The sequence below is a fragment of the Falco cherrug genome, chromosome 2 (assembly GCF_023634085.1).
Source record: "Falco cherrug isolate bFalChe1 chromosome 2, bFalChe1.pri, whole genome shotgun sequence".
NCBI lineage: Eukaryota > Metazoa > Chordata > Aves > Falconiformes > Falconidae > Falco > Falco cherrug.
This window is the reverse complement of record NC_073698.1, coordinates 15,725,504-15,751,305: the sequence shown is the minus strand read 5'-3', so window position 1 is coordinate 15,751,305 and position 25,802 is coordinate 15,725,504. Positions and strand designations below refer to the sequence as shown.

Sequence of the window (25,802 nt, the reverse complement as noted above, 5' to 3'; positions counted from 1 at the left end):
GTCTTACATTGATTACATTCAAGTTTAATATCTCACACCTTCTATACTAGAGCATAAAACGCCGGTGGTAAACCTATAATTCCTCTGGAATTGCTTTACTGCATGTCAGTTTACAATGAAGTCTATCAACTCTCTGGTGTTTCAGGGCTGTTTAATTTTTTGATAGAAATAGGATTTAGCAAATCAGGCTAAATGCAAAATTTTGGTTAACACTGTTTATATTCCCAGCACTTTTTCGAAACACCTATACAAGTCCATGAGACTCGGCACAGGCAAAGGCACAAGAAGGTAAAGCCTTGCTGTGTCTGCCCTGCCTTTTGGACCCTGGCCTCCGTCACCACTGAAGCCCAAACTCACCACGAACTGCATGTACAGACATGTGCAGTTCCTCAGGATGAGTCAGGGAAAGCTTCAGCCGTTGACTGCTCCTTGGTTTAGGTTACATTTAGTGTGGATGGACCAAGTGCAGCATGCCTCCCCATGCTGTCACAGGTACTCTGCCTGCCCTTGCAACGCTGTTACATGATCAGTCTGTTTTAGATGCAATTCTGCTGCTTATCACAGAGATTTGCTGCAGAATTACAGGCAGTCTGAGGTTGTATTAGTCCAAGTACTAAGTTAAAGGTTTCCTGCATGAGGGAGTATGGTTTTGTCAAGACAGTATGCACGCAAGGCTTTAGATTGCATCTTGACCCGGTCCTTTAAAGACAGTGTTGCGCCAGGCTTACAAATGGATGGACACAGCCAGCTACAAAAAAGGAATTAATAAATCAAAGGTAACTATGGGATGATGCCACTGCTACTGCCCAGCAAGGTTTGGATCCACGCTGCAGTGAAATGCAGCTGACTGACCCCTTCCCTTCTCCCTTCTCCATGTCCTGTACATGTGCTTCTGGAGAAAGGAAAAGACTGCATGCACCTAAAAGTTATATCTGGTTACTTCAATTTAAATCAAATAAAGCAAATTACTATATGGAAAATTTTGAGAGATCCACATGTGTCTGTTAGATGGAGGAAAGAGAGACTCCTGATCATTGACAAAAGGAGCATAAAAAAATGGAGGATGTCAGAACTAACACATGTAGGTAATATTTAGAGGAATCCTATTTCCCTTGTGGTTTATTGCTCAAAATTATTATTGTAAAAACTTATCTCTATATTTACATCTTTTTCCCCACACAATGTCCCAATTACACTGTTGTAAATACAAAGTCATTAAATGCAAAGCAATTCTAGACACTGTGAGAAGATGGTAAATCCACAAGTTAAGATACCTTAAGTTTTATTGCTAAATTATTAGTAACTTAGATCTCTTAGTTGTTGTCACATTGTGCTGAACCTGAACATCTAATCCCTTCCTCGGGCCTTTTTCGCCCTAAAGCAGTGGTATGTGAGGTACATCTTGCTGAGAAATATCGCAATACACCTTGATCCACTGAAGAACTGCATTGCCTCTCTCCAGGGATGGGCTGACGCAGTGCCAAGGGACCCCAGCAGGACCTCCATGCCCAGGCAGGGATGACTGAAGGTTTTTACCCTCACAAAGCCTGCAAAAGGGATACATAGCCCTGGCTTCCAGTTTCCAAGGGACAGCTTTGAAGAGAGCCCCCCTCAGTGGTATTTTCTGTGGAAATGAAGTGCAGAAGCCATGGAGATGTGCCTCTCCCTACAGTCTAGGCCCCAGCCAAGAAAGATGGCACATAACAACCATGAGGGGACTTCAAATTTGTGTTGTGCAGAGGCCATTCTGCATCCAAAAGGAGTGTGCCACACAAAGCTGAGGCAAGAAGGAGGCTGAAGGTTCATTTTGTGCAAAAATACCAGGAAGGTTCTGAAGCAGACTGTGCCTCACTGAGCTTAGCCTCAAGAAATCACTATGCAAAAAATCATTTTCCTCTGCAGAAATATTTGCCAAGTTTGAATTTTATTTTCTGTTAGTCAAGTTGAATAACCAGGTAACAGAACAAAACAAATCAGGAGTCCTGGAGACCATAAGAATCCAAGTGTATCCAGTTTGGTAGGACCTTAAATACAATATCGTGTAATCCATAAGTGTCGCAAAGAAAACCTTTCCCAGGAATTTTTGGCCTTTCTTTTTGCTTGATACTCACTGTAGACCGCAGCCAGAAGCCGCTCACTCACTCGCCACACACAATGGGACGGGTGAGAGATTACAAGTGCAAAAGAGAGAAAACTCATGGATTGAGACACAGTTTAATAAGTGAAAGAAAGGGATGGGGGAGGGATGCAAAGGCTCACCACCTCCTGCAAGCAGATTGATGTCCAGCCAGTCTCCATGCAATGGCTACCTTGGAAGACAACCCTCACTCCACCTTCTTCTGCTAGCCCAGTTTTATTGCTGAGCATGACATTGTATCATACGGAAAATCCCTTTGGAGAACTTGGGTCAGCTGTCCTGACTCTGTCCCCTGACAGCCTCTTTACCAGACACTGTGGGGACAGAGTGTGAAACAGAAAAAGCCTTGACACTGTGCAAACACTCTTTACCAATGCCCAAAACACTGGTGTGTTATCAACACTGGTTTAGCCACAGACCAAACATGGCACTATACAGCCAGCTATGAAGAAAGTTAACTCCATCCCAGCTAGGTCCATAACATTCACAAAGACATTTGAGCAGCTCTTGAGTTGCATTGAGTCCACTGTCGGCTGCATTCAGCTTGGGCAGAATCCTGCTGAGCCTCCTGTCCAAGTCAAATTACTAAGAAACAGTGATCATTCACCACTGAATCATCCAATCCTACTTCACTTTTTCATCCTACCACATCCAAAGGAGGCTCAGGTCTTAGTTTCTATGTCTTTTCCACTAGACCACAAAAGCTCTGATGCCCATTAACAAGTTCTGCATGGGACAGACTTCCATGAAACATCCTTGTTCAGCGTTACTCACTTCAGAAAATGTCACAGTGTAAATATTTCAGTGACAATAATGTGAGTCTTCTTAATATAATTTTACATCATGGAGCCCCTTTATTGTCACTATGGGACTACAGCAACTTCTGTTATTAAATGTCTCTAACATAATTTCTTCTGACCTCCTTGAACTTTCTCTACAAAAGCCATACTCTCTGACATAGGCACAGGTACTCTGCTGAATGTAAATGATACATTATCTATATATCATTATATGTACAATGACATACAATAACTATGATGTTTGGGCAGGAAATTATTTTGCCTGACCCAAACAGTTCTTGTCATTCAATATCAAGACAAAAAGATGAAGTCTGGAAAATTCACACAGCTAGATCTAAAAATTAGCATCTGTTTCCTTTTGATATTGATCTTATTAGAGTTAGATTGATTCTTGCTGATTTTGAACCCAAAGAAATTACAATTCTTTTAGTGGAAAGTTTTTTATTTCAGTTCAAGCCCAATGTTCATCAAACCCCTCTCTCTTTTTAAAAAAAACACCACCAAACAACACAAAAAACCAAAAAGGAGGGGAGTTGAGAAATTTCCAGTAGAAAATAAAATGGAACGTGATGTCTGTCCTTTCTCAGCAAGGTCTTGTGTTTAAACTCTCCTTTTCAGTTTTACCCATGGCCCAGTTAAAAGGTATGTGTGATTTGCTCAATAGCCTGTCAAGCGGAATGGGGCTCTGGAGGCTTTCAAATTCCTCTAGTGTATAAGAGGAAATAGTCAGTACCACACACTAGAGAATGGAGTTCAAAGTGGTTTAAGCACATCCTCATCTCCTGCCACTGAGAGCATGGTCCAGATCCTACTTTACTGCCACAGTCAGACATAAACTCAGTTGTTAAGGAAGAAAAAGATGAACCTACCCTAACAATAAAATATTTTTTTTTCATCAAGCTTTAGATTTTGGAAATTGATAGATTTCCTGTAAGTCTACCAAAATGTACAGAAATTACCATATGGAGGGTATCTGGGTTGTTTTCAATATCAGGTGGAAGCATCGTTCCTTTAGCAACTGCTTCAAACATAGTGTGTAATGTAGTCCTCTCTTGCATAATTCAGCAGTGTTTTAGTATAGGTCATCTTTCTCTGAAATGAAAGTTTTTCTCATCATGTCAGTCAGAAGTACATTGGACTTAAGCTAGTAACACACAAACTCGTCAATACATGTTCAGCTATACCCATATGAGCTGACCTATTGTGAGAAACCATAATGGTCTTTTTCCATTTATGTGCCTCTCCTTTTGGATTAGAGGTAATATGCACAGCCTGAAACAAATCACAAGCCAGTCTGTGGACTGGTGTTTCCAGTCCTCAGAAACTATCACTTCCAGTAGGGTTTGGTGGTATGAAGCTGAGACCGGTGATGGTCCCAGGGGACCAGGGAGGTTGTGGCTGCCCTGCTCAGCTTTGGTTTTCTCTGCCAATGCTTCATGGACCTCCATCAGATTGCACTGGTACAGCTAGAGGTAGAAGATATCTTCACATTCGTTAGGGTAAGCTCCTCTCTCTTTTTCCTGAGGGATTTCACCTATTTTTGTAAATTATATTTTATATCTAGTTCTCCAATATAAAAAGACTCTCCTGAAAGGCCATCTCATTTGGGAGGAAAGCAACAGACTTCCCACAGCTTCCTATTTCTAGAGGGCACATTTAAAGAGCTGCCTTCTGATCTCTGTAAAAACAGCAGAAACCTATTTAACTTCACTGAACTTCACCTTTCCTGCAGCATAGGGTACCTCACAAGAGAACTTGATTCAGAATAATTACCTAGACAGTGTTGTGCATGCTTCCTAGGAAATGCCACTAGTTTCAGTGAGATAGGACTCCCATCCATCACATCTTTGCCTCTGCATCAACTAATACAGGCAGGCTGTCTGACCAAGAGGCTGTTGCAAAATGCCTTTGTGTATAAGGAATTTGGGGAAGTCCAGTAAGAAGCGATTATACAGTAACTGTACTGATGAAGTTACACAACGTGAACGTCCCTATGACCCTGTGGTTTCACTGTTCGGAGAATATGAAAAGGAAGAGCCAAAGCTGGCTGCTGGCTATGACATGACATCAACAGGGAAGTCAAAGGCAAGGTTTGTTTAACGTGCTTTCATTTAGTTCTTAGAACAGTGATGACATTACATTAACACCACCAAAAAGTGAGTCATGTATATAATTGCCGCTTGGAGCTATCAGGACCTATATAAATATTTTAGCTGTGGTCTTGAGAGACAGAAGGTCAAACCCTTTCTGCTGTAGCAAGGTTCCTTGGTAAACTGGGCACTATGCGATACCTCCTGCTTTGTGCTGCCATCCTCTTACCTAAGAGTCTTGCTTTCCCAGCACAACTTAAACTAGAATCATCGAGCAACAGAGACCTTGAGGATTTAAAGGTATGTTACCAGGGGGACAACATAACTGCATTATCAATAACCTGATTTTTTATTTAGCTTCTATGTTCCTTTCCTATCTGTTTATATTATCTTCTTGTCTTACACTACCACACCAGTTTTCGCAGACGTGACTAAAGAATTTAAACTCGCTGACTAGTTTTAGACACCCTAAGTCTAGCATACAAAAGAAATCAAGTTCCAACTGGCAATAAAGGAGCACGTCACCCTTCCAAAGCATCTCAAAAATATTACGTAGACTTCATTGGAAGGTTGCATATTTGAATGCTCAGTAAATAGTGTTTACTTAAAAGGGTTGCTTGCTTACAGTGTTTTGCTGCTATTGCAATTCTTTTTATATATGTTGGTCAATAATACAGTGAGAACAGAATCTGATAAACTAAAATAGGGAGAGAAAATAGATCTATAACTAGCATGACTGCAGGATAATGAAACAATTCAATCATATCTATAATGCAATTACCAAAAGATCACAGGTGTATGTATTAACTTTTGTTTCCTTTTCTTCTTCCAGGCATATCTTGACAGATTCTTTCCACTTCTTACAAAGACACCAAGTTTAAGCTTAGAAGACAGGATTAAAGAAATGCAGAGGTTTTTCCACCTGACTTTAACTGGAAAATTAAATGCAGAAACAAAAGAAACAATGAAACAGCCCAGATGTGGAATCCCTGATATAGCAAACTACGAAACATTTCCTGGAAATCCAAGATGGAGAAAGAGACATTTGACTTACAGGTTAGTGATGTTTCAGGTTTTATGGGGAAAGGGGTTGCTTTGTATTTAACTGCGTGGGTTTCCTTCACACCCTAAGTGACATTAATCTGTCTCATTTTGCTACCAGGATTGTGAATTATACACCTGATCTACCTCAAAAGAAAGTGGATGATGCAATTAGAAGGGCCTTTATGGTATGGAGTGATGTGACTCCACTGAAATTCCAAAGAGTATTCAAGGGACATGCAGACATTATGATTCAATTTGCACGTGGTGGTGAGAACACTTGTAATTTTTAAAATACAATGGTCCGTATTTGACTCAAAACATGTATTTTTATAGCCACAGCTTTAAGGCAGAACAGTTGGAATTATTCTGAAGTGTGCATAAATTTTATCTTGTCTTTATCATGCCACCAAATTTGTATGTTATGATTCAGTTTTACTCCTATGAGACCATTAAAAAATCCTTTCAGAGTTATAGCTGTGAAATGGAGGGACAATTTAGCTCCAGAACAAGATACTTAGATTTAGATGTGCAAAGCTCTGTCTGCCTTGACAAATAATGCAAACTAATGGGAACTGATCTGTAGAGCAAACCAGCTGGTTCTGAAGATCCAGCCTCCACAGGCTGGATTCAGGCAGGTTCAGGCTGGTTTACTTTGATCCAGATCTAGTTTGGTACCCTGGACTAAACAGACTTTGGCATCTGGGGTACATTAGGTTTGCTCATAGAGAGTATCTTCTCGTTGATTTTCTTCTAGAAGGAATCCCATTAATGCACTCCAAGGTTGCACCAAGGTGCAAGCAAAAGCATGGTAAATGCGCATGTCCCAGTAGAGTTACTTCAGAAGCTCCCCTGTGATCTAGATTAATATATGAATGCACCCGTACCTTTAACCTGTGCCTGGCACCTAAATTGACTCAACTTAGCCAAACTAAATGACTACTTTATGGTTAGCTGACTTGTTCTCTAGATCCACTGACAATAGTTATTAGATCTCCATCAACCGTAAATGAAGATCAGACACCTAGCTTACAAGTAGATGGCTGCATATAAACACCAAAATGTCCCAGGCTCACTAACGGGAAGCATATTGTGTTGCCATGAAGAACTGACTAATGTGCCAGTGAAAGTGAGAAAGGATCCTGCAAGCTGGAATTTCTGACAAAGGCTCACAAAAAATGTTCAGCTCTTTCTGAAACATGCAGCAGTCTGAATTAGCAAATACAAGTTTTGAACCTAAGTCATTAATTTGGACAGTGTTTCCTAAGCCTTGCTCCTCGTTTCACAACCTTGCTGCTATTGTAGGATTTTTTTGTAAGGTTTGGTAATGAACAAAACTCGCACAAACAAGCAACATGTTTCGATTTGCTGAATTTAAACATTACAGCTGATGTCATCTGAGGATACATTTCTTTTTAAATGCAGAGCACGGTGATGGATATCCTTTTGATGGAAAAGGTAAAACACTAGCTCATGCATTTGCACCTGGAGAAGGTATTGGTGGAGATGCTCATTTTGATGATGCTGAAAGGTGGTCAGAGTACAATCAAGGTAAAACCCACATGTGTGTATAAAGGGGAAAGGCAAATATTGTACATGTTAGAAGAATACGGCCATAGGAAATGCTTTCCATAACGCTTCATGCTTTGGCACCATTTCAGGACCAACATTTCTGTTCTCTTCAACTACCTTTCTAAGTACTTGTGCTTCATTATCATTAGCAGCTACATAATGCCTGTCTGTCCATATTTTAAAGCACTTTCATGGACTAAACAAGGACTATGAGCCTCTGTTTTCTATATAAATTATGAAAAGGTAAAATGACCTGCTTGTAGTTTGACTAAAAGCAGGGTTGGAAAGAGACTGAGGGCCTCCAGATGCAAGAGATCAGTAATATTTTTATTAAAATATTACAGTAACGTAAGGAAGATCAGTAATAACTGATCAAAACTCTGAGATTTCATTCCAAGGGAATTAAAGATATAAATTCTCCTGCTACTTCAATTCTTTGTATGCTAAAAAGAAATGTCACACCTTTAACATACTTTTCTATTCTTCTGTGCTGCAGAAGTTAATTTGTTCCTTGTTGCTGCTCATGAATTTGGCCATTCTTTGGGACTTGCTCATTCAAATGTCCAGGGAGCTCTGATGTACCCTCTCTACTCATATGTGAACCCAGCAACCTTCAGACTTTCAGAGGACGATAAGCGAGGAATTCAGAAGCTATATGGTAAATTCATTATAAGATTTGATTTTCAAGATAAAACTTGCTGTGGTACAGGTCTCACTACTCTCCCTGATTGCAAGGGCCTCATCATATTACCAAAAAGAAAGAAGGGGAACAAACTTGTGAGAAACGTATCCCTGTATACTCCATCTGCTATGTTCCTTCTGTAGCATGTTGCCACTGCAACCAAGAGGTGATGGAGTAGCAGTGCAGCAGCCTGATGCACTGTCTTCCTGCAGACCTACATATTGCCAAACAAATCCAGTGGACTTTGCTCTGCAAATGAGCTCTTTCAGTGAGTGGGTTTACTGGCAGGGAAATGAAAGATACTGTGCCACTTACTGAGTGAATGAGACAGTTCAGTGAAGGCAGAAACTACTCAGCAGTAGAAGTGGAACACAACCAGAATTGACCCTACAGAGTAAACTTTGCCAGGTTTGCTTTTCTTTAGATGCCATCTTCCTCAGGGCGAGGAACACTAGGAATAAAACACAGTTGTCTACATTGTGTATTTCCAGTACAGTCTCTATATTTTGTGCTTCTTTCCCACAGGGAGAAAGTCGTCAAACTTTTGAAGGCAGTGCTTCAAAAAGATGAAATAATTCACATCTGGTTGCTTTGGTATGCCAAAACAATTTTAATCCTCTAGATAATTAAAGTGGTAAACTCCTGGACTGCACTTTCCCTCCCTGATTTTTTATATTGATTTATTTGCACTTTATACAATTTCACTTAACAATTAAAAAAAAAAACAACACCAAACTTGTATACTCTGTTGTCTAATAGAGTTTTTTTAATTGTCTTCTGGTATTTCACTGGAGCATTAAATAACTCCTGTATGTGTGATAGACAGATATCTTTCTGAATAGAGGTATAGGTCCCTGAAGAGCCTGTGTGCATTTACCGCTGGAGTTACAACTGTTCACGGCTCACTTTCAGTTCCCATGCATGTCCTGGCCCTCCACAGTACCTACTGCTGCCTTCTCAGAATCAGTGTGCTTCTCTCCTATATGGTTCACACAAAGAGGAGAAGGTCCCCACAGGGCATGAGCTGGAATGCTTTCCCAAAGGGAACAGCTTTTCAATTTTGTGTCCTCTCTGGCTTACCAGAGAAACAGGTTTGAGAAGTAGTAGACTAGGATTCCCATTGTCCAGTGTGATATTCCAACATGTCTCAGGTATTCTGAAATTTAAAAAGACACCAAACAGGAATTCTCCTTCCCTCCATTGGAAGACTATTCCCACATTGCCAGAAATCAAAAGCAAGCACAGACAGGCATAGGATGACCTCCTGGTTGCCGGAGCTGGCCAGTTGTCCTGGAGGTCTGAGCTCTCTGCTGCAGGGTGGCATACCTGTCTTCCTGCCATAACTGAAGAGCTGAAATGACATGGGAAAATGCATTCCTGTCTCTCAATCCCAGAAGAAAATGCCTGTGCCTTCCTGGCTCCCTGAGCAAAGCATCACCTGAGGAACTTCAAAGCCTCCACTGGGCTTAGTCCTTGGAGAGATTGGGAAAGATGTGATGAGAACAGTTTACTTTGCACACAGGCAGTGGTCTACAAACACTGGAGGTTTTTTGCATATATAGCAGGACAAACTCTTATAGGATCAATGGTTTCTCCATTAGGAGTGTTTTATGCTCCCTGATGGGGAGAGAAGGCAGCTTCTACCTCAACACATTTGCCAGATGCGCACAAAGATCTAGTCTCTCAAAAGATTGACAGTATGTCCCAGCCTTTATCCAAAGGCTTTTTCCAGTTCAAGAGCTGCTGCCTGGTGATGCAAGGGCTCCAAGTCCACATACAGCTGAGAAGAAGTTTTGCTCAGACCCAGGTTTAGTGCAGGACATGTGAGAGATGGAAGTCTGCTCATGGGCCAAGTGGGACTCAATAAAGCGGTAGCATCTTTTGCAATTCAAGGGCTGGGTGGAAAGGAGGAGAGGCAATTTTAATCTCCGTATACTCAAAAGACTTATGTCCTGCTCTCTCAGCCACTTAGACATACACATTTCCTAGGATGGCATCTAAACACGAATGCACTTCCTAAGGTAGGTCTAATTCCCACTCAAGTTTCTGGGTACCAACTGATCTCCGGGTTTGCTCTTCCTCGCTCCCTGGAGCTGGAAGGGATGTGAAACAAGTTGTAAGGATACAGGTCAAGTTCCCTCTACCATATTACAAAACTACCTTTTCCTGCTTTCCTTCTGACCTCTTCTAATCACTCCTTTCCTAGCTGACACTTTACCTTCAATGTACTCCATCAGAAAAAGTGTCTTCAGCATCCATGGGATTACCACTGCTCTGCGATTGCCTTGGAAGTGCCTCCAGCAACAGCAGAGGAGCAATCCTATAGCAATCATCTACCTGAAGAGGGTAGGAGAGAGAATTAGAGCTCTACACCTACCAGACAGGCTGCAGTTTATTCGATGGAGAATTCCTGTTAGTCCAGTCCCTCTAACAATATCTGCTGCAAGAAGCAGCACCTTATCATGGTATGGCTGAAATAAGTCACTGACAGACATGCAGAGTGTCAAGGATATGTAAGGACAGGGTATGAAGCATGCTTCTTTCAAGTGCTTCCCTCTCAGAAAGCTTTCTCACCTCTAAACACTCCCACCAGTTACTAGCCATTTCTTCCATATGAAGCTCAAAGATGAAGTAGCTAGGGCTAAGCGGGTAGTATCCTGACGGCACAGGTGTCTTGAGGTATGAGAAAAACAGGAAGCCCCAGAACAGAGGGTCAGATCCCAGACTGCATCAAAGACTATGAAGAATGGGACTAGTGAGCTCCGTGACCTGTGTGGATGCTTGACCAACTTGGGTCTACCTGTGGAGTCCTGGAAAGATGCAATGCTGACAGAAAGTACCCTGTTCTCTTGGCCAAAGCCCCCACAGGGAACACAGCACAAAACAGAGACACACCATGCTCTTTATTGAGCTCAAGTCACTCGCTAGTGCTTCTTAAAGAGAAGACAGACATCATCAGAGGAACGACTGTGCAGAGAGAACCATTCCTAAAGATGCATGGGACAATCCATGCACCATGCTGGACGATGTGCTGTACTGACACATGAGGAAGGCATGAGAACAAATACTTGGCTGAAAGTAGCAGACCTGTTTTCTAGAGTACAAATTTCCATGTGAACTGAGAGGAATGGGGTAAAATTCCAGAGGTGTATTCCTAGGAAGACCGTCCTGACAACAGGACACATCTGGGAGACAGCTTCCAGTGAGGACACGAGCTGATTGGCCTGCAGCAGGGCCAGCACAAGGTGGGAGTGAGGCACCCTTGTGTCTTGAAGTAGGCACATCTGAGAGGCAGCAGCACTCGGCTAGCATCTCTACAGCATGTGAAATAAAGTAGGAGCCACAATTTCTGTCCTGAGAAGGCAACGGTAGCACTGATGAGCTGTCAGCAGCATCCTACCTCTTGCTGAGCTCTTGTTGTGCTGCCATTTGCACACAGGACCTCCTTCCCTTTGGGGAAAACTGCCACCGGCACACCTCACCCTGCTTACTAGACATTGATGCGATATCTGCCTCCATCTAGTGGTACAGCTCAGCAAACTGCACTGGCTTTACACCCTGTTGTAAGGTGCGTCTTGCCTGTCCAGAAGCCCACAGCAATTACTGCTATACATCCCACCATTAGGGTAACTTAGAGACAGGAGCAAATTTAGAAAGGATGCTGCTGCCTCTTCCTTCTTCACTTTATTCTACTCATTCTGTGTAAGTTTTCACATGCTCTTCCTAGTAGTATCTGAGGACATCTAAACACCATCTGCTTCCTCCTCTTCCATACAAAAGAAGAAATGGGGATTCACATAGCATTTTGGTTTGGTAGGGCTTTGAATTTTTGTTTGCTTGCATTACTGTTCTTTTAAATAGAAATTTACTTAAATGTAACTTTGCTGTTCCAGAGAGTACAACAAGCAGCAAATGAACTTTCAAATATACTAATATTTCTGATGGGCCCTTTGACCAACCACACGTAAAGGATAAGCTTTACTGCTGTTTTAAAAAAGTCATGGTTACTACCCTAGAGAGGCTATTATCAGGACTTACACAGTCACTCAGGTATCTTGAGCCTACTCCATCAAACACAGAGTAATATTCTGAGAGGGTAAAGTCGATATACATGTGGTGGAATTATGCACAAGAGGTGCACAGGACCGGTAGGAAAATAGCAGCTTTAATTCACACTACACTATTGATTCTACTTATCTGCTGTCTAATAAAAGTTTATGACAAAATACACATCTGGATAATTTTAATTGTACCATTCATTAATTTTTCTTTCTTCTAAGATGTGCTTTTAAACATAATTGTCTTATATTAATTTATCTGTCCATATAGATGTATGTACAGATTAGATTTTACTAGTATAAATTGAAACAGTATCACTGGTTAGTTATTTGGAGAAAAGCCTAGTGCTATGCTTTAGCTTCTATTCATTACCTAGATTTTAAATATTTATTATTTTATGAGATTTTGAAACAATTTGTGTATCCAAAGACATTTTAAAAAGTGATGAAGCTTGTAATTTCCTAAGCCATCAGAAATACTGCAAGAAGAATCCTCATCTCTTCTCATCTGCTTTTGCCAAATACAGCAGAAGCAGCATTTTACTTCAGGCACTAGCAATTTCTACAGTTTGAATATATACCATTTTGAGGTGTGCAGGGGAGACTTACCAATCCTCCTTTTCTAGTCTTGGGTCACTGCTTTTTCCTTTCATATTAATCTCTTTACATACATCCTTCCTCCTTTTCTGGTATTTTTAGATATATTTTTTTCTTCAATTACTGTGTCCGCATTGTCTCCTCTTCTCCTTGGTGACTGTAACAGTGTTTGGCTATGCGGCGATAATGCACATTCAAACACGACTTCAGTCCTTTCTTTCAGTCTACCATTTCTCTCACACAATGAGGGAGAATCATCTTTAATCCAGAGCTTCTCTGTGAAATGTGTGGCATTATGTCCTTGGGATGAGTTTCTCCTGGAATCCTGGAAATGGAAACATTTGATTCTACAAATAAAGCCATGAAGAAGATTATACTGGTGTAAGGACACTTTCATTTATCTTTTAATTTATTTATTTCCCCAACAAACAGCCTAACAAAAACAGAACCGACAGTAAAAATGTGTAACAACAGTGCATCAGGAATGAAGCGAGATGGCCATTTTGACATTGCAAGGATGGACAAACAGTACTAGATAAAACATCTCAAAGTAAGAAATACACCTTCATTTCAAGTTCTCAGCTACAGGAAAGTGGTCCTCCAATACTTGAAGTGATTGTAAGTCCAGCTCTGAAGTTTATATAGCAGCTTGTATCTCTTCATTTTCTGTATCTCCATGTCTGAGATCAAAGAAATAAAAAATAGAGGTCATGCTATGAATAGTACATGTTCCCAAGACTTTTTGTTTGTTTGTTTTGCAGCAAGGTATTTCTGGACAGTGTTAACAGCAACATTCAGCAGGGCTTCTCTGATTTCTCCACATGAGAAACCATTTCTGGTGCTATAATATTCATAATACTTCACTTCCAAAAGGGCCATCATTCTTGAGGAAATTCCTTTTATTTTATAATCTGAGTACTTAAACTTTATATGGTTCAAATACTGTCTGGACAAATTCATGCAGAAAAAAAATCCATTAAATGATTCTTTATGAGTCCCTATCTCATGAACTTCCTGACCTATAAATTACTGAAAGCTAATATGTTTTGCTTGGGAATGAATACTGTATGTTTGTTCTATTATTATATTCTTACCTAGGTGGCCCTTATGGGGGACCAAACACACAGCTACACAGATATTTTTTGAATCTAGTATAGCCATCCTTATGTTTGGCTTTTTTTTTTTTTCCTTTCTACAGGCTATATACTTAAATCAAACCTGCTTTTCCAAGCTTTGCAGTCTGCCAAACTGCACTCTTACACTTCTTCTACAAGGTTATTTGCCACCCTGTCTCTATCTGGTTATTTAATAACTGTCTATCTTACTGTTTTCAGAGTATTTCTCCATTTTCTTCCTCATTTACATACAGTTCCATCCAGGGCTCTTTTTCCTTCTCAGATGAATAATAAAAATAAAAATTTACCTTTGCAGGCTGCTGTCCCTAAAAGAAACAAGGGTACTGCCCTCGGCACCCTGTCACCTGTGATTGTCCTGGTTTCAGCTGAGATAGAGTTAATTTTCTTCTTAGTAGCTGCTGCAGGGCTGTGTTTTGGATTTAGTATGAAAATAACGTTGATAACACGCTGATGTTTTAGCTGTTGCCAAGTAATGCTTGCTTTAAACCAGGGACTTTTAAAGTTTCCCATGCTGTGCCAGTGAGCCGGTGCACAGTAGCCGGGAGGAGGCACAGCCAGGACAGCTGACCTGAAGTAGCCCAAGAGGCATTCCATACCATCAAACATGATGTTCAGTATATAAACTGGGGGGGGGGGGAGGTTGGGGGGTTGGCTGGGGCCTGCCGGTTGGTGCTCGGGGACTGGCTGGTCAGTGGACAGTGAGCAGCTGTATTGCGCATCGCTTGGGGGTTTTCCCCTTTGGGTTTTATTCCTCTCTCCTTCTCTCTCCTTTTCATTACTTTTTTTATTATTACTTATTTTATTTCAATTATTAACTTGTTCTTAGCTCAACCCATGAGCTTTACCTTTTTCCCAGTTCTCCTCCCCATCCCACTGCAGGGCAGGGGGTGGACTGAGCGAGTGGCTGTGTGGCGCTTAGTTACCCACTGAGGTTATACCACCACAGCGATGCATTCAGATCCAGGGAAAACCTTGCCATCAGGCAGCTGAACTCCCACCCCTGCTCTGTGCAGGAACTTGGCTTTGCATGAAGGCTCATGTTGTTTCAGCTTTTAATTTTATAATGGGGCTTAATTGCTACATACTCTAGATGAAGGCCAGTGATAGCTGGTATTGACAGGGGAGTAAGATCTCTGGAGAATAAATCTAATGACATCAGCAGCAATTCCAGTCTTAGCAACGTATCTTAAAGCTGCTACAAGTAAAAAGCTCACAGATATGCGATGGGAAAGAGCTGATGAGCTGCAAAAGTATGAAGTATGGCCTGCCACAGTACCATCCTCTTGACTTTTCCTTGGTAGTGGAAAAAGCTAACTGGAAATTTCATCCAGTTTGAAGATACCTTTTTTTCCTGTTTTTATAGCATCGTATCTTCAACAAAACCCACCTTAAACAGGATGTTCTTAATGGTATCATAATTATGTTTTCAGTTTCAGCAATGCCCATCTGAAGTAGCTCCACTGACGTCAATGCAATTATTTTGGATTTATCTGTAACAGTAAAAGTGTTAGCAAAGGACTACAGAAAATATTATCTGTTTTGACTACTGTTACAGCAGGAACCACAAGCCAAAGAACTACAGATAATCACTGTTGGAAAAGGCTGAGGAAAATTATTTAGGGGTGGAAATGTCTAGTCTGTTCTGTCGAAAATTATTTAGGGGTGGAAATGTCTAGTCTGTTCTGTCAGCCCTAAAAATAAAGTTCAAAGGCAATAAAACCAGAAGCATACAGACAAGCAGCAGGCTGCTGAGGTATATAGGAAAATACGGAAATCCATCCACATCAGAAAAACAGAAAACACTAGATGTCTTCAGCTTGGCCACATGAAGGGATCTGACAGAGCTGATACACTGAGTGTAGCAAGATACTCATTATTCCTTGTAATTCAAAAAGTAAAGCACTCCAAATGAAATGTTATGGGAGATTTAAAAAAAAATATGTACTTTTTTTACACAGCGAATAACTCAGCTGTGGAATTCACTGATGGTGGAGACTCAAATTCATAAAATCATAGAATTGTTTAGGTTGGAAAAGACCTTTAAGATCATCTAGTCCAACCATTAATTTAGCACTGCCAAGTCCACCACTAAACCATGTCCCCAAGCACCACATCTACATGTCTTTTAAATACTTTCAGGGACGGCAACTCAACTGCTTCCCTGGGCAGCCTGTTCAAATGCTTGAAACCCTTCTGGTGAAGAATTTTTTCTTAATTCACCTAAAGGTGAAAGGGATCTATGGTACTACTATGGGCTTTCTCTAGATGGAGCTTTGCACTTGAAGCAGAGGTATCTAGGATCTAAGTAAGGTGGTGCTGAAAAATCAATTTGCATTCAACACCAATCTACCCAGTTCGGGCATGAATTACAGAATACAGTACATTGCCAAAAGCATTTGCCCATTCCATTAACTGCTGTTTGTGCAAAAAAAATCTGAACATAAATTGGAGTTTCTAATGTTAAATACCTTTTCAATTACAGAACAGTGTCGTGGTGGCATTCCTGATCACATACTACTCACAAATAATGCACTCAGAGTCCAACCATTACTCTTGAAATCAATGGCTTCCCACTAAAGAAACAACTTACTCTTTACAAAAAATGAGCTTTGCAAAAGATCAAACACGGTGTTCTTGTTATTCACAATTGGATGTTGGATCAGGAAAAGCCTGAATCAGGACTTTCCTGCTTTCCTTTGAAGGGAATCAGCCAAATGACACACAAAGCTTGCAATAACTAGAGGTAGGTTTAACACAAAAATAGGCTGCATTTAAAGAACGCAGCCAGGGATGCATTCTTTCTTTGCTTTGTACTTTCAGGAGCAGTTACTCTAATCCTAATGCAGAGAGCAGAAATAACCTAAAAATGTCCATTTCCACTGGAAGACAACTCTCTTTGACTTGAACTCAGATGTAAATATATTCACTGCTCACTGATGTTCAGAAATAGTAGAAATGAATTCCACCCTTCCAGTCCCAGAACTTTAAGTGGATTCCTGGGTTGAACAGACTTGGCACAGTCATCTTCAGGTCATCACTAATGCATCTTTCTTCTACCTAAAAATAACTGCATTTAGGTTGTTCCTAAGTGTTTCTCACACTGACTTGTTTTACTAGGGCCCTGCTCTCCTCTTTGTCTGCTTGGCTGACCTTATACTCCTAGACTTTTTCCAAGTGTAGTCTCACATTCTTCACAACATTTGCAATATTCAGCATTTATAGAGTAAACTGGAAATAATTCACAACTGGGTCAAGCTGAGATCTATCAGTGCATGGTAACACAAAGACACAGTAAAATGGCAACATTTCCATCTTTCCATTTTGAAGTGATAGCAGCAGCTCTGCAGTCTCCCCAGAACCTTTTCTATAGAACCACTAATCATCAAAAAATGCAAGTAAAAACTGTAGGAATCTAGTAGGGATGAAAAGTGACAGGCTAGAGAGGAAGATCAGGAATCTTTGTACTGTCAGTATGGAAAGAATTACCTAGATTCATGATCAAGACCTCCAATAAAATGCAGCCTGGAATAGCTCAAAACAGTCATTCCCTTAGATGAGAGGTGCTATGGCCAAGGAGAGGCACACTGCCACCAGGGGCTGACCCACAGGGTAATGTGAGCCACGAAGGAGCAACAAAGAACATCACCCCAGGAAATGTGGTACCACATCCTAAAGCTAATGGCTGCCAGTAATACAAGGTCCCTTTCATCATATTAGACAAAGGAGCTCAAAAATCCTGACCCTGATAAGTGTCAGATGGGAAATTCCACAGCTAGACAGAAAAAAGAAAATAAGTTGCTGCTGAAAACATACATTCAGTTTTCTCATTATAATCATAGCCTTCCTGACTAGCAAAGCCTTTCTTTCTCACTATGCTTACAACAACAACTAACAGCAGTTAAGGATGAAAGGGAAAATTATTGCAAAATACATTAAAAGACATTAAATAATTAAATTAATGTGCAACAATACATTAATGTTATTTTAATGGTCCCGATGCTGTTCTATTTTTTTAATACTTGGGGGAAATTGCAGTATGAACTGACATTGCTTAAAAAAATTAACAGTAGAAAAGTATATAAGAATGGTGCTTTTGTTGGTAATTGGGCTTATCAGAAACATTTTTGCCTCAAGTTTCATTCAATATTTTCCAGTGGTTCTGAATATGAACGGAAAGAGTGATAGAAGAGGTGGGAAAGAATCATAATGTGGTGAAGAAAAGGTTTAACTTTTTCTCTCTAGTCATACTATTTTCTTCATTCCTACCTTCAGTGCCAGAAATGGGAATAAGGCTTCATTCCTTGCATAAAAAGATTTAAGCTTTCACTTCCTGGCAATGAGAAGTTAGATAGAAATTTGAGCAGAAGTCAAAATGCTGGGACAGCCCTAATATCAGCACAATACTCTTTTAAATGTGCCATAGCTTTGCAAATAAAACTCGACCACTTAGAATCCTCCTTGAGATAATTTTCCAAGCCATTAGATGATTATCTAGTCCTGATGTAAAAAGATCCAATTTTTAGTTAGGAGTGAGTAGAATATCCTATGATAATAAGGAAGATACCAGTTTTCATAAGAAGCCAGAACGAAGAAGTCACTTTTACTTGAGTTTGCTATGGCTACAAAGCAAAACGGTATCACACCACTATCAGGCTGGTTCAAACAGCTCAGAGTTCACACACATTGCAAGTCATGTTTGAGATGATGGATAAATATTGGTCAGTACTTTCCACTGAGCTATTTGCTCCCACAGTACAATATCCACTGCATAGAAACCCTTTGGATGTGGGACACTTTGTACATACTCTTCCTATGTAAGCTGAGGAATGGGTCCATCCATTTAGAAGACTCTGCCAACAGTCTTTGCTGCTTGCTAGGCCAGTTCGATCATTTTGCCATGGTCTTTCACACAACATGTAAGCATTAGAAAAGCCCACACAAATTCCACCTCCCATTACACATTGCCCATCTTCATATTTTGGCTTAACATTGTGTTTTGACAAAAACACCCTACAATGCTTAGGGATGCAGCATACCTATATCACTTAAAGCACTAATCCTAACTTCTACATGCTGTCATCCTAAGATTTTTATTGCCCTATTATCTCTTAGCTTCAATTTGTGTTGTAAATATTTCAGTTGTTTAACCATATTTTCATTAGGTTTATACAGTACCTCAAATGATTGGTCCCGAGTTCCGTTTTTTAGTCTCTTTGTTATTACAGAAGAGGTAGCAGTATAAAATAATATTCTCCCATCTCCCCACATTAACTACATACTAGAATTTGGGAAAACTTACATAAGTGGTAACCAGATTTCTGCTTGTAACACAGTTACAAATGCTACAGACTTTAGATGCCTTAATCAAAGTTCTCATGGGTAAAAATCACTAGCAATCTAGATGACAGCCAAGAAGCTGTCCTAGGTAGTACCTTGGCAATAGTTTGTTTAACAGCATAAAAAATCACCTAGCAAAAAGTTCAGTGTGAATATCCTGGAAGTACCAGATCAGAGCAAACACACTGTTTCAAAGGGAATCCTGCATCTACAGTATTTTTGCCGATCTGACTTCCCTTCAGGCAGCCCTAGCTTCTGCACTTCACTTGTAAAATGTTGTCACTATTTTTCTTTAAATAAAATATATTGCACTGCAAGCTAAGTTTTGTTTCTAAGAATACCACAGTTCTTTCACACCTTCAATCCCATTTGCCACATTCTGTACTCTTGAGATCAAAGGTTTCTTTTACCAAGTAAACTATGCAAAGACCCTGCGTAAGATTAAATAGCAGTTTTATAAATCAAACCTTAAGTGCATAAATGCATTTTTTATTTCAAGCAGTAAATTAAAGAGTTGAAGCAGAAACATTGTCTTTGCAGCCATTACAATTCAAACACTGAAACTTGTAAAATTTTTATTACAGCCCATTTTCAAAATGCCTATGCTCAATGTAAGAAAGGTATTTCTACTTCTGGTAGTTTGTGCTACCAGAGAGGTACAAACAGTGAATGTAATGTTATTCCCTCTAAGTACTTTATTTCCAGGCTATGTCTGTAAAACAAAGTAAAAATACCCTTTTTGTAATTACTTCAAATTTAATTTTAGGTATCATATGATATAAATTAGAGTTCCCTAAATCTTTGCCAACTTGAGTGTGCATTCACAAGCTGATGTGCTCCCATGCACAGCCACAAATGCTTAGCGGTGTACCTCCTCCAGCGCAGACTTACCCTTGGGCCACAATCCTTTCAGAGGTGTACCTCCTGTGGCATGGACATAACCATGGCCACAGATGCTTCGAGGTGTACCTACCTGCTCTGGCATGGCCACAGTCACTTTGGGGTGTCCTGCTCCTGCATAGACTCATCCACAGGTCACAGTCCCTTTGACTCGAGTTCACACTGGAGCTCCAGCCTGTCCAGTACAGCAGCACAGAAACAGCAGCCATGCTCTGGTCACCTGCCAGCCCAGGTGCATTGCCACGGCTGTCATCAAAATGTTCCCAGGCACAGCACAGTAAGATGATAAGCAGTGCAGCAGTACAGTGAGCAGCAAAAGCAAAAAGCAACCACTAATGAATGCTAGACTCTAACATGCAGTAAGGCAAGCAAGCCGCATGGCAAGCACCAGAGCCTGCAAATTAATAGCTAAACAGCAATAACAGCTATAAATTCAATCTAGCACATTCCAATCAAATCTGTCATTATGTTGAACCCTTTGACCTCCTCATTAGGCACCAAGAAGGATTGTCATGGTTTAATCCCAGAGGATCCCCAGAAATATGTGTCAGCAAATTACTTAAATTAAAAAAAATAAAATAAAAAATTAAGAGAAGATGGATGTACAGGTTATGACAGTGAGAAGGACAGATATTTGGAAAAGCTTTCTCGAAGTACCGAGTGTTACTGCTGGAAAAGTTTCTGTGATACTGGTTCTTTCTTTCTTGAGTCCTGCAGCGCATTTTTTTCAGTTCTGGATCAAAGTCTGATACTACTATTTTACCCTTACTGATTTATGAGCATGTGCTTTCCAGCTACATTACGACATTGTTATAGCATTGACCCATGTGTGCCAATACCATGGTGCTCACAATGAGCAGTATATCAAACCCTCACATGAGTTTGCAGCTCACAAACTGTTAATTCCCCAAAAGGTGATCCAGCCTGCCAAACAAAATGAACGCCTGATTGAACTAACTGCAGTATAAATATTTCATCTTACTATTATGGTAGATTTTAGCAGAAACAGATGCAGAATCCTATGGAATCTAAAACATTTTCAAAAGGAAAACTTACCTTCTTGCATACTGCAGCACTGACCTAATTTGCATGCATTTTCATAGCAACTACAGACATATCATTAGTCTTTGTTTAAAAGATATCGATCATTATTACAATCCAGAAACAGTATCAGTTAAAGGGGTGAAATCATTTTAAGACCATCAATAGTGAAAGCATGGAGCTATATGACAGACTTCATTTACAGATTTTTCAGCTGCTACATCACATATAGTATTTCTTGCTTTTAGAAAGGGTTGGGTTTGGGGTTTTTACATTAGTTACAGATTCCCTTTGCTTGTTATCTTGCCTTTTCCAGCTGCAGTCCCAGACAGGAATAAGACCAGACCATGATGTGCTGAAGTCCTCAGCCACACAGCCAGATAAATTTGCTACCGTCTACAAAGACACAGATATTAAGGAATCAAAAATTACACCAGCTCTTGGCACCAACCTAGTGATGCAGTGGCACGGCAAGAGCAAGCAGTCAGCTGGCCCATGCCACAATGGGATGGGTGTCTCCTGGCTACCAGGGAGATGTCAGACTGACAGCTTGGAAAGACACAGGCTGGAGCTGCCCATGGGGATTGAGGGCAGCTGCTCCCTTTTTTTCTTGATATTAACCTGCCTTTTGCAGCCGCAGGCCCAGACAGGGACAGGACCAGACCATGGCACACTCCCATCCCCTCCCTCCACAGCCAGTCAGCCAGAGATTTCTGCAGCTTTCAACAAGCCATTGACCTAAGGCCCAGGAAGCACACACACACAGTCTGCACCACGCGTGGTCCCACAGCCTGCTGGAGGCTCCTCACAGCCGTGGACAAGGGGAGCTCCATGCCACCTACCCTCTCTCTCTGAAATTGGCCTTTAAATACAATTTTCTGATTCATGAGCCATTGACTTGTTCTTCTGCTTGGTGTGGTCTTTCAGGGGAAACTTCCTAGGCCTTTTTTTTTTATTGGCCTTGTCACACTGAATGTCTACATCTTTACGTATGTCTATAGATAAAAATATCTTTGTATATAGACATATAGAATAGAACATTTCCCTGTATCTTCCTTACGGGAAGAAAGTGGGCAGCCAACCAGAGGCTGCTCTGAGATCATGTGGGTATGATGCTTTCAAAACATGGAATCCACCCAAACACAGAGCAGCATGAAAACACGTGGGGTGTGAGCCAGGAGCCATGTCCTTGGGTCAGTGGGGTGAGGCAGGAGGCAGAGGTCAGCCTGTGGTACGTGGGCTTCATGCCACCATCACCACGAGGTCCTTCATTGTCAAGTGCATAGCTGGGACGTTCTGCACTCTCTCTCTGGGAATTTCCACCTGAGGCCATCAAAGGAAAGCATTTCACTCTCACCTGTTTTTTTCCTAGCAAACATCCATTAGCCATGGAATTCCTTATAGATTCACATAAAGATGCATATGGCTGCTATACTGAATTTACTGATTGTAATATTACCATACAGTGCATCAAATCCAGGGCAGACCTTATTACTGAAGGTTTTTTTCTCCAATGTTTCATTATATAAATATTAAAACCCCTCATATTCTCAGAAAACCATAAATCTAAGTCGATGATGATAAGACAATACTCGCATCTTTAGAATATCTTGGTAGCTTCCCGAAGTCATGGTAGAATCTAAGTTCTGCCAAAGTATGTAAGCCAATTTTTTACGATTCAGATGTCCCTGGAGTAGACTATGTCATGGGAGCTGGCACAGTGCTCTTAATTCCTGTGTAGTGGAATCTCATTTGCCATCTAGTTACTAGGATTCTTTGTATTATTCTCTGAAGCAATGAGATTGCTAATCAGGTTTGCAACTAATCATTGCTAATCATTGCAACTAATATGTAGGAAGAGAACACTGTCTAGAGGAGACTCAGAGCCTTACATTCCTTGGCAATTTAACATTTATGGTGTTCTTTCCTTGCCCTCTGCTCTGATTTTTTGATGTTTAGTTTTGTATGATGATCATACTTCCTAGAACATTTGTTTCACAAAAAATTAACACAATATCAAAACGTTCATAACAGGCCTGGATGAATGTGGACTGGAAACAAGGACAGCACTAAAATCTTCCTCCTTCCTGAACACAAGAGAAGTCATAAAAAAATGGGGTGGTGACCGCAAGCAGGCCCCCCTGAGTGCTGGCAGCCCCAGCCCCAGTACAAATTCAGGAGAGCAAAATACTCCTTGCTACAGCAGCAGTCACACATGACCTGCAAAAGCCAGAATTAGGGTTCAGGTGCTTTTGATCTGATGATGCTGTAATAACGCAAAGGCACACTGGCATGTTGATAATAACATCAGGATGCTTCTAGCAACAGACACCCATTGTTACCAGAGTCGCTCCACTTGACTACACGCTTCCCTGCTACAGTCTCTCCTTTAATAAAAGAGTCCTCTTAGCATCTGCTTGAGTTGCATCAAACCAATGTGATTTTAAAAGTCATTTTGTGGGACCTCTCTACCTCCATACATATCTCTCATACATCCCTTCCAAAGGCAGGATGGTCTCCCTTAATACTCAACCAAAAAGTATGTCTAGTCCAGAATTCCACCTCCAGGAACTAGGAAAAAGCCTTTGGATATATTAGTCCCTTGTCAAATATAATGGAACAGTAAAAGCTGCAAGGGAGTAAGGCCAATTGCTCAGAAGATGTGATGGGAAATACATTTTTTAAAGGTTTATCTAGATGTGTGCTCTGAGCAGCTTGGTCTAGTGGAAGATGACCCTGCCCATGGTCACCTTCCAACACCCAGCAGGGGTGTTGGACTAGACGACCTGTAAAGCTCCCTTCCAACCCAAACCATTCTAGGATTCTGTGATATCTGTAGATTAGTCTACAATGAGAGAAGAAAATAATTGTTTCATGGGAGTACCAAGTAGAAACCATCTGAACCAAACTGAAACAATCTAATTTCCCATTCACATCTGTGTAAGTCCAGAAAGCCTCCAATGATACCTATAAAACTCATCCTGGATTTAATCCAGATAACACAGAGCAAAATTTACCCCATCCTACTGATAAGAAAATCAACACTTCCTGAGGTTTTAGTCCATATTTTTTAAAGTGTTTACATGGAAATTTTTTGTCCATTCAAACGTATCTCAGTACAATCAAATGTATCACATTCATAGAATCATAGAATGGTTTCAGTTGGAAGGGATCTTTAAAGGTCATCTAGAACAACCTCCTGCAATGAGCAGAAACATCTTCAACCAGGTTCCCTATCGTTCCCATTTCTTCAAGGATTAATATACTGTAAATGACTCTACCTCAGCAGGGAAAAAGAGACGTTTCACATAGATCTTTCCCTCTCATGTGAGCAGTAGACTGGGACTTAGTAGAATTTCTCAAATTATGAAACCCATTCAGCAAAGAGCAACTTTGACTGATTTTCAGTTTGTTCATTAAAACATTGATTTTCAAATCTGGGCAGCATTTAGTCTTCTGGTTCAACTTAAGAAAAGTTAGTTAAGGATGCTTAAGGCCTTCTTCCTTGCTTTTTTAATAGAAAGCACTCTAACCTAAGGCTCCAGGACTCAGACTGAATTTACACATTCCATTTTAAAATCCTACTTATATTGTAACAGGATTTTTAAAAACCAATATTGCTTCTGACTAATTAGACATAAAGATTATTTTTTCTGGGTTTTTTTCAAAATGAGGTCACTATTCACAATCTCTGCTTCGATTAACAGAAGAGTTCATAAACACAAGACTTCATAAAGACAAGATTTCTAGATTTTAATATAAAGGAATGTCATGCAGTGCAGAACATTGCCTCAAGCAACCACTAGTGCCAAGTACGTTGGCTGATGTGTTTGAGTAAGTGGAAGATTCATTCTTCCGATGCAATTACATTTCCATGAAAATAAGTATTTTCATCTTTTTTTTTTAAAAAAAGTGTAATTCCAAGTTTACCTCAGAGAATATTCTGTAATAGGAAGAGTTTTCTCCAGTACTGAGAATTACTTCTGAACACCAAGATCTGATTTAATTTACAGCAGACTGCAGCTGTGTTCGTATCTATTGCTGTGAGCTCCCTCTCTTCCTGCCTGCTTAGACGTACATCTATACCCAAGTCTGAATCAGGCTGCAGAAGCCAGCAGATAGCCTTAGTCAGCACTCGGACAGCCATAGAATCTCATGCCCAAGTGATACCTGCCAAACGCTGAAGGAAGCAACACTGTCCATGCCAAATAAATAAATCTCCCTGTCCAGGACAGTGGACAGTGTGAAACTGACAGTTGCACCAAAGGCTGCACCATTAAGGTCCTGTAATGGATTTTGTCGGAATAGTTGTTTCTTCATCCCATCAAACTGGGCAGGCTCCAAAATCAGCTACGGACTTCTGGACCACTGAAATTCACCTGAAGTTCTAGTTAGGGTTTTTTGTTGTTTG

General features: G+C 40.6%; 1 protein-coding gene and 1 long non-coding RNA gene across 2 annotated transcripts; one reads left to right on the top strand and one right to left on the bottom strand.

Moving 5' to 3' along the window:
* Nucleotides 1-1,694: 1,694 nt before the first annotated feature.
* MMP7 (matrix metallopeptidase 7) lies at nt 1,695-8,980 on the top strand. The gene is made up of 6 exons (XM_027799037.2): nt 1,695-5,327; nt 5,860-6,083; nt 6,190-6,338; nt 7,494-7,619; nt 8,137-8,298; nt 8,848-8,980. Exons 1-6 carry the CDS (start codon nt 5,220-5,222, stop codon nt 8,868-8,870), a joined length of 792 nt encoding a protein of 263 aa, XP_027654838.2. The 5' UTR covers nt 1,695-5,219; the 3' UTR covers nt 8,871-8,980.
* A 4,192-nt stretch (nt 8,981-13,172) lies between these two features.
* LOC129735442 (uncharacterized) lies at nt 13,173-15,754 on the bottom strand. The gene is made up of 3 exons (XR_008731087.1): nt 15,501-15,754; nt 13,585-13,657; nt 13,173-13,302 (listed from the first exon to the last, which is right to left on the bottom strand). It is a non-coding gene; the product is annotated as an uncharacterized LOC129735442 (long non-coding RNA).
* Nucleotides 15,755-25,802: the final 10,048 nt, after the last annotated feature.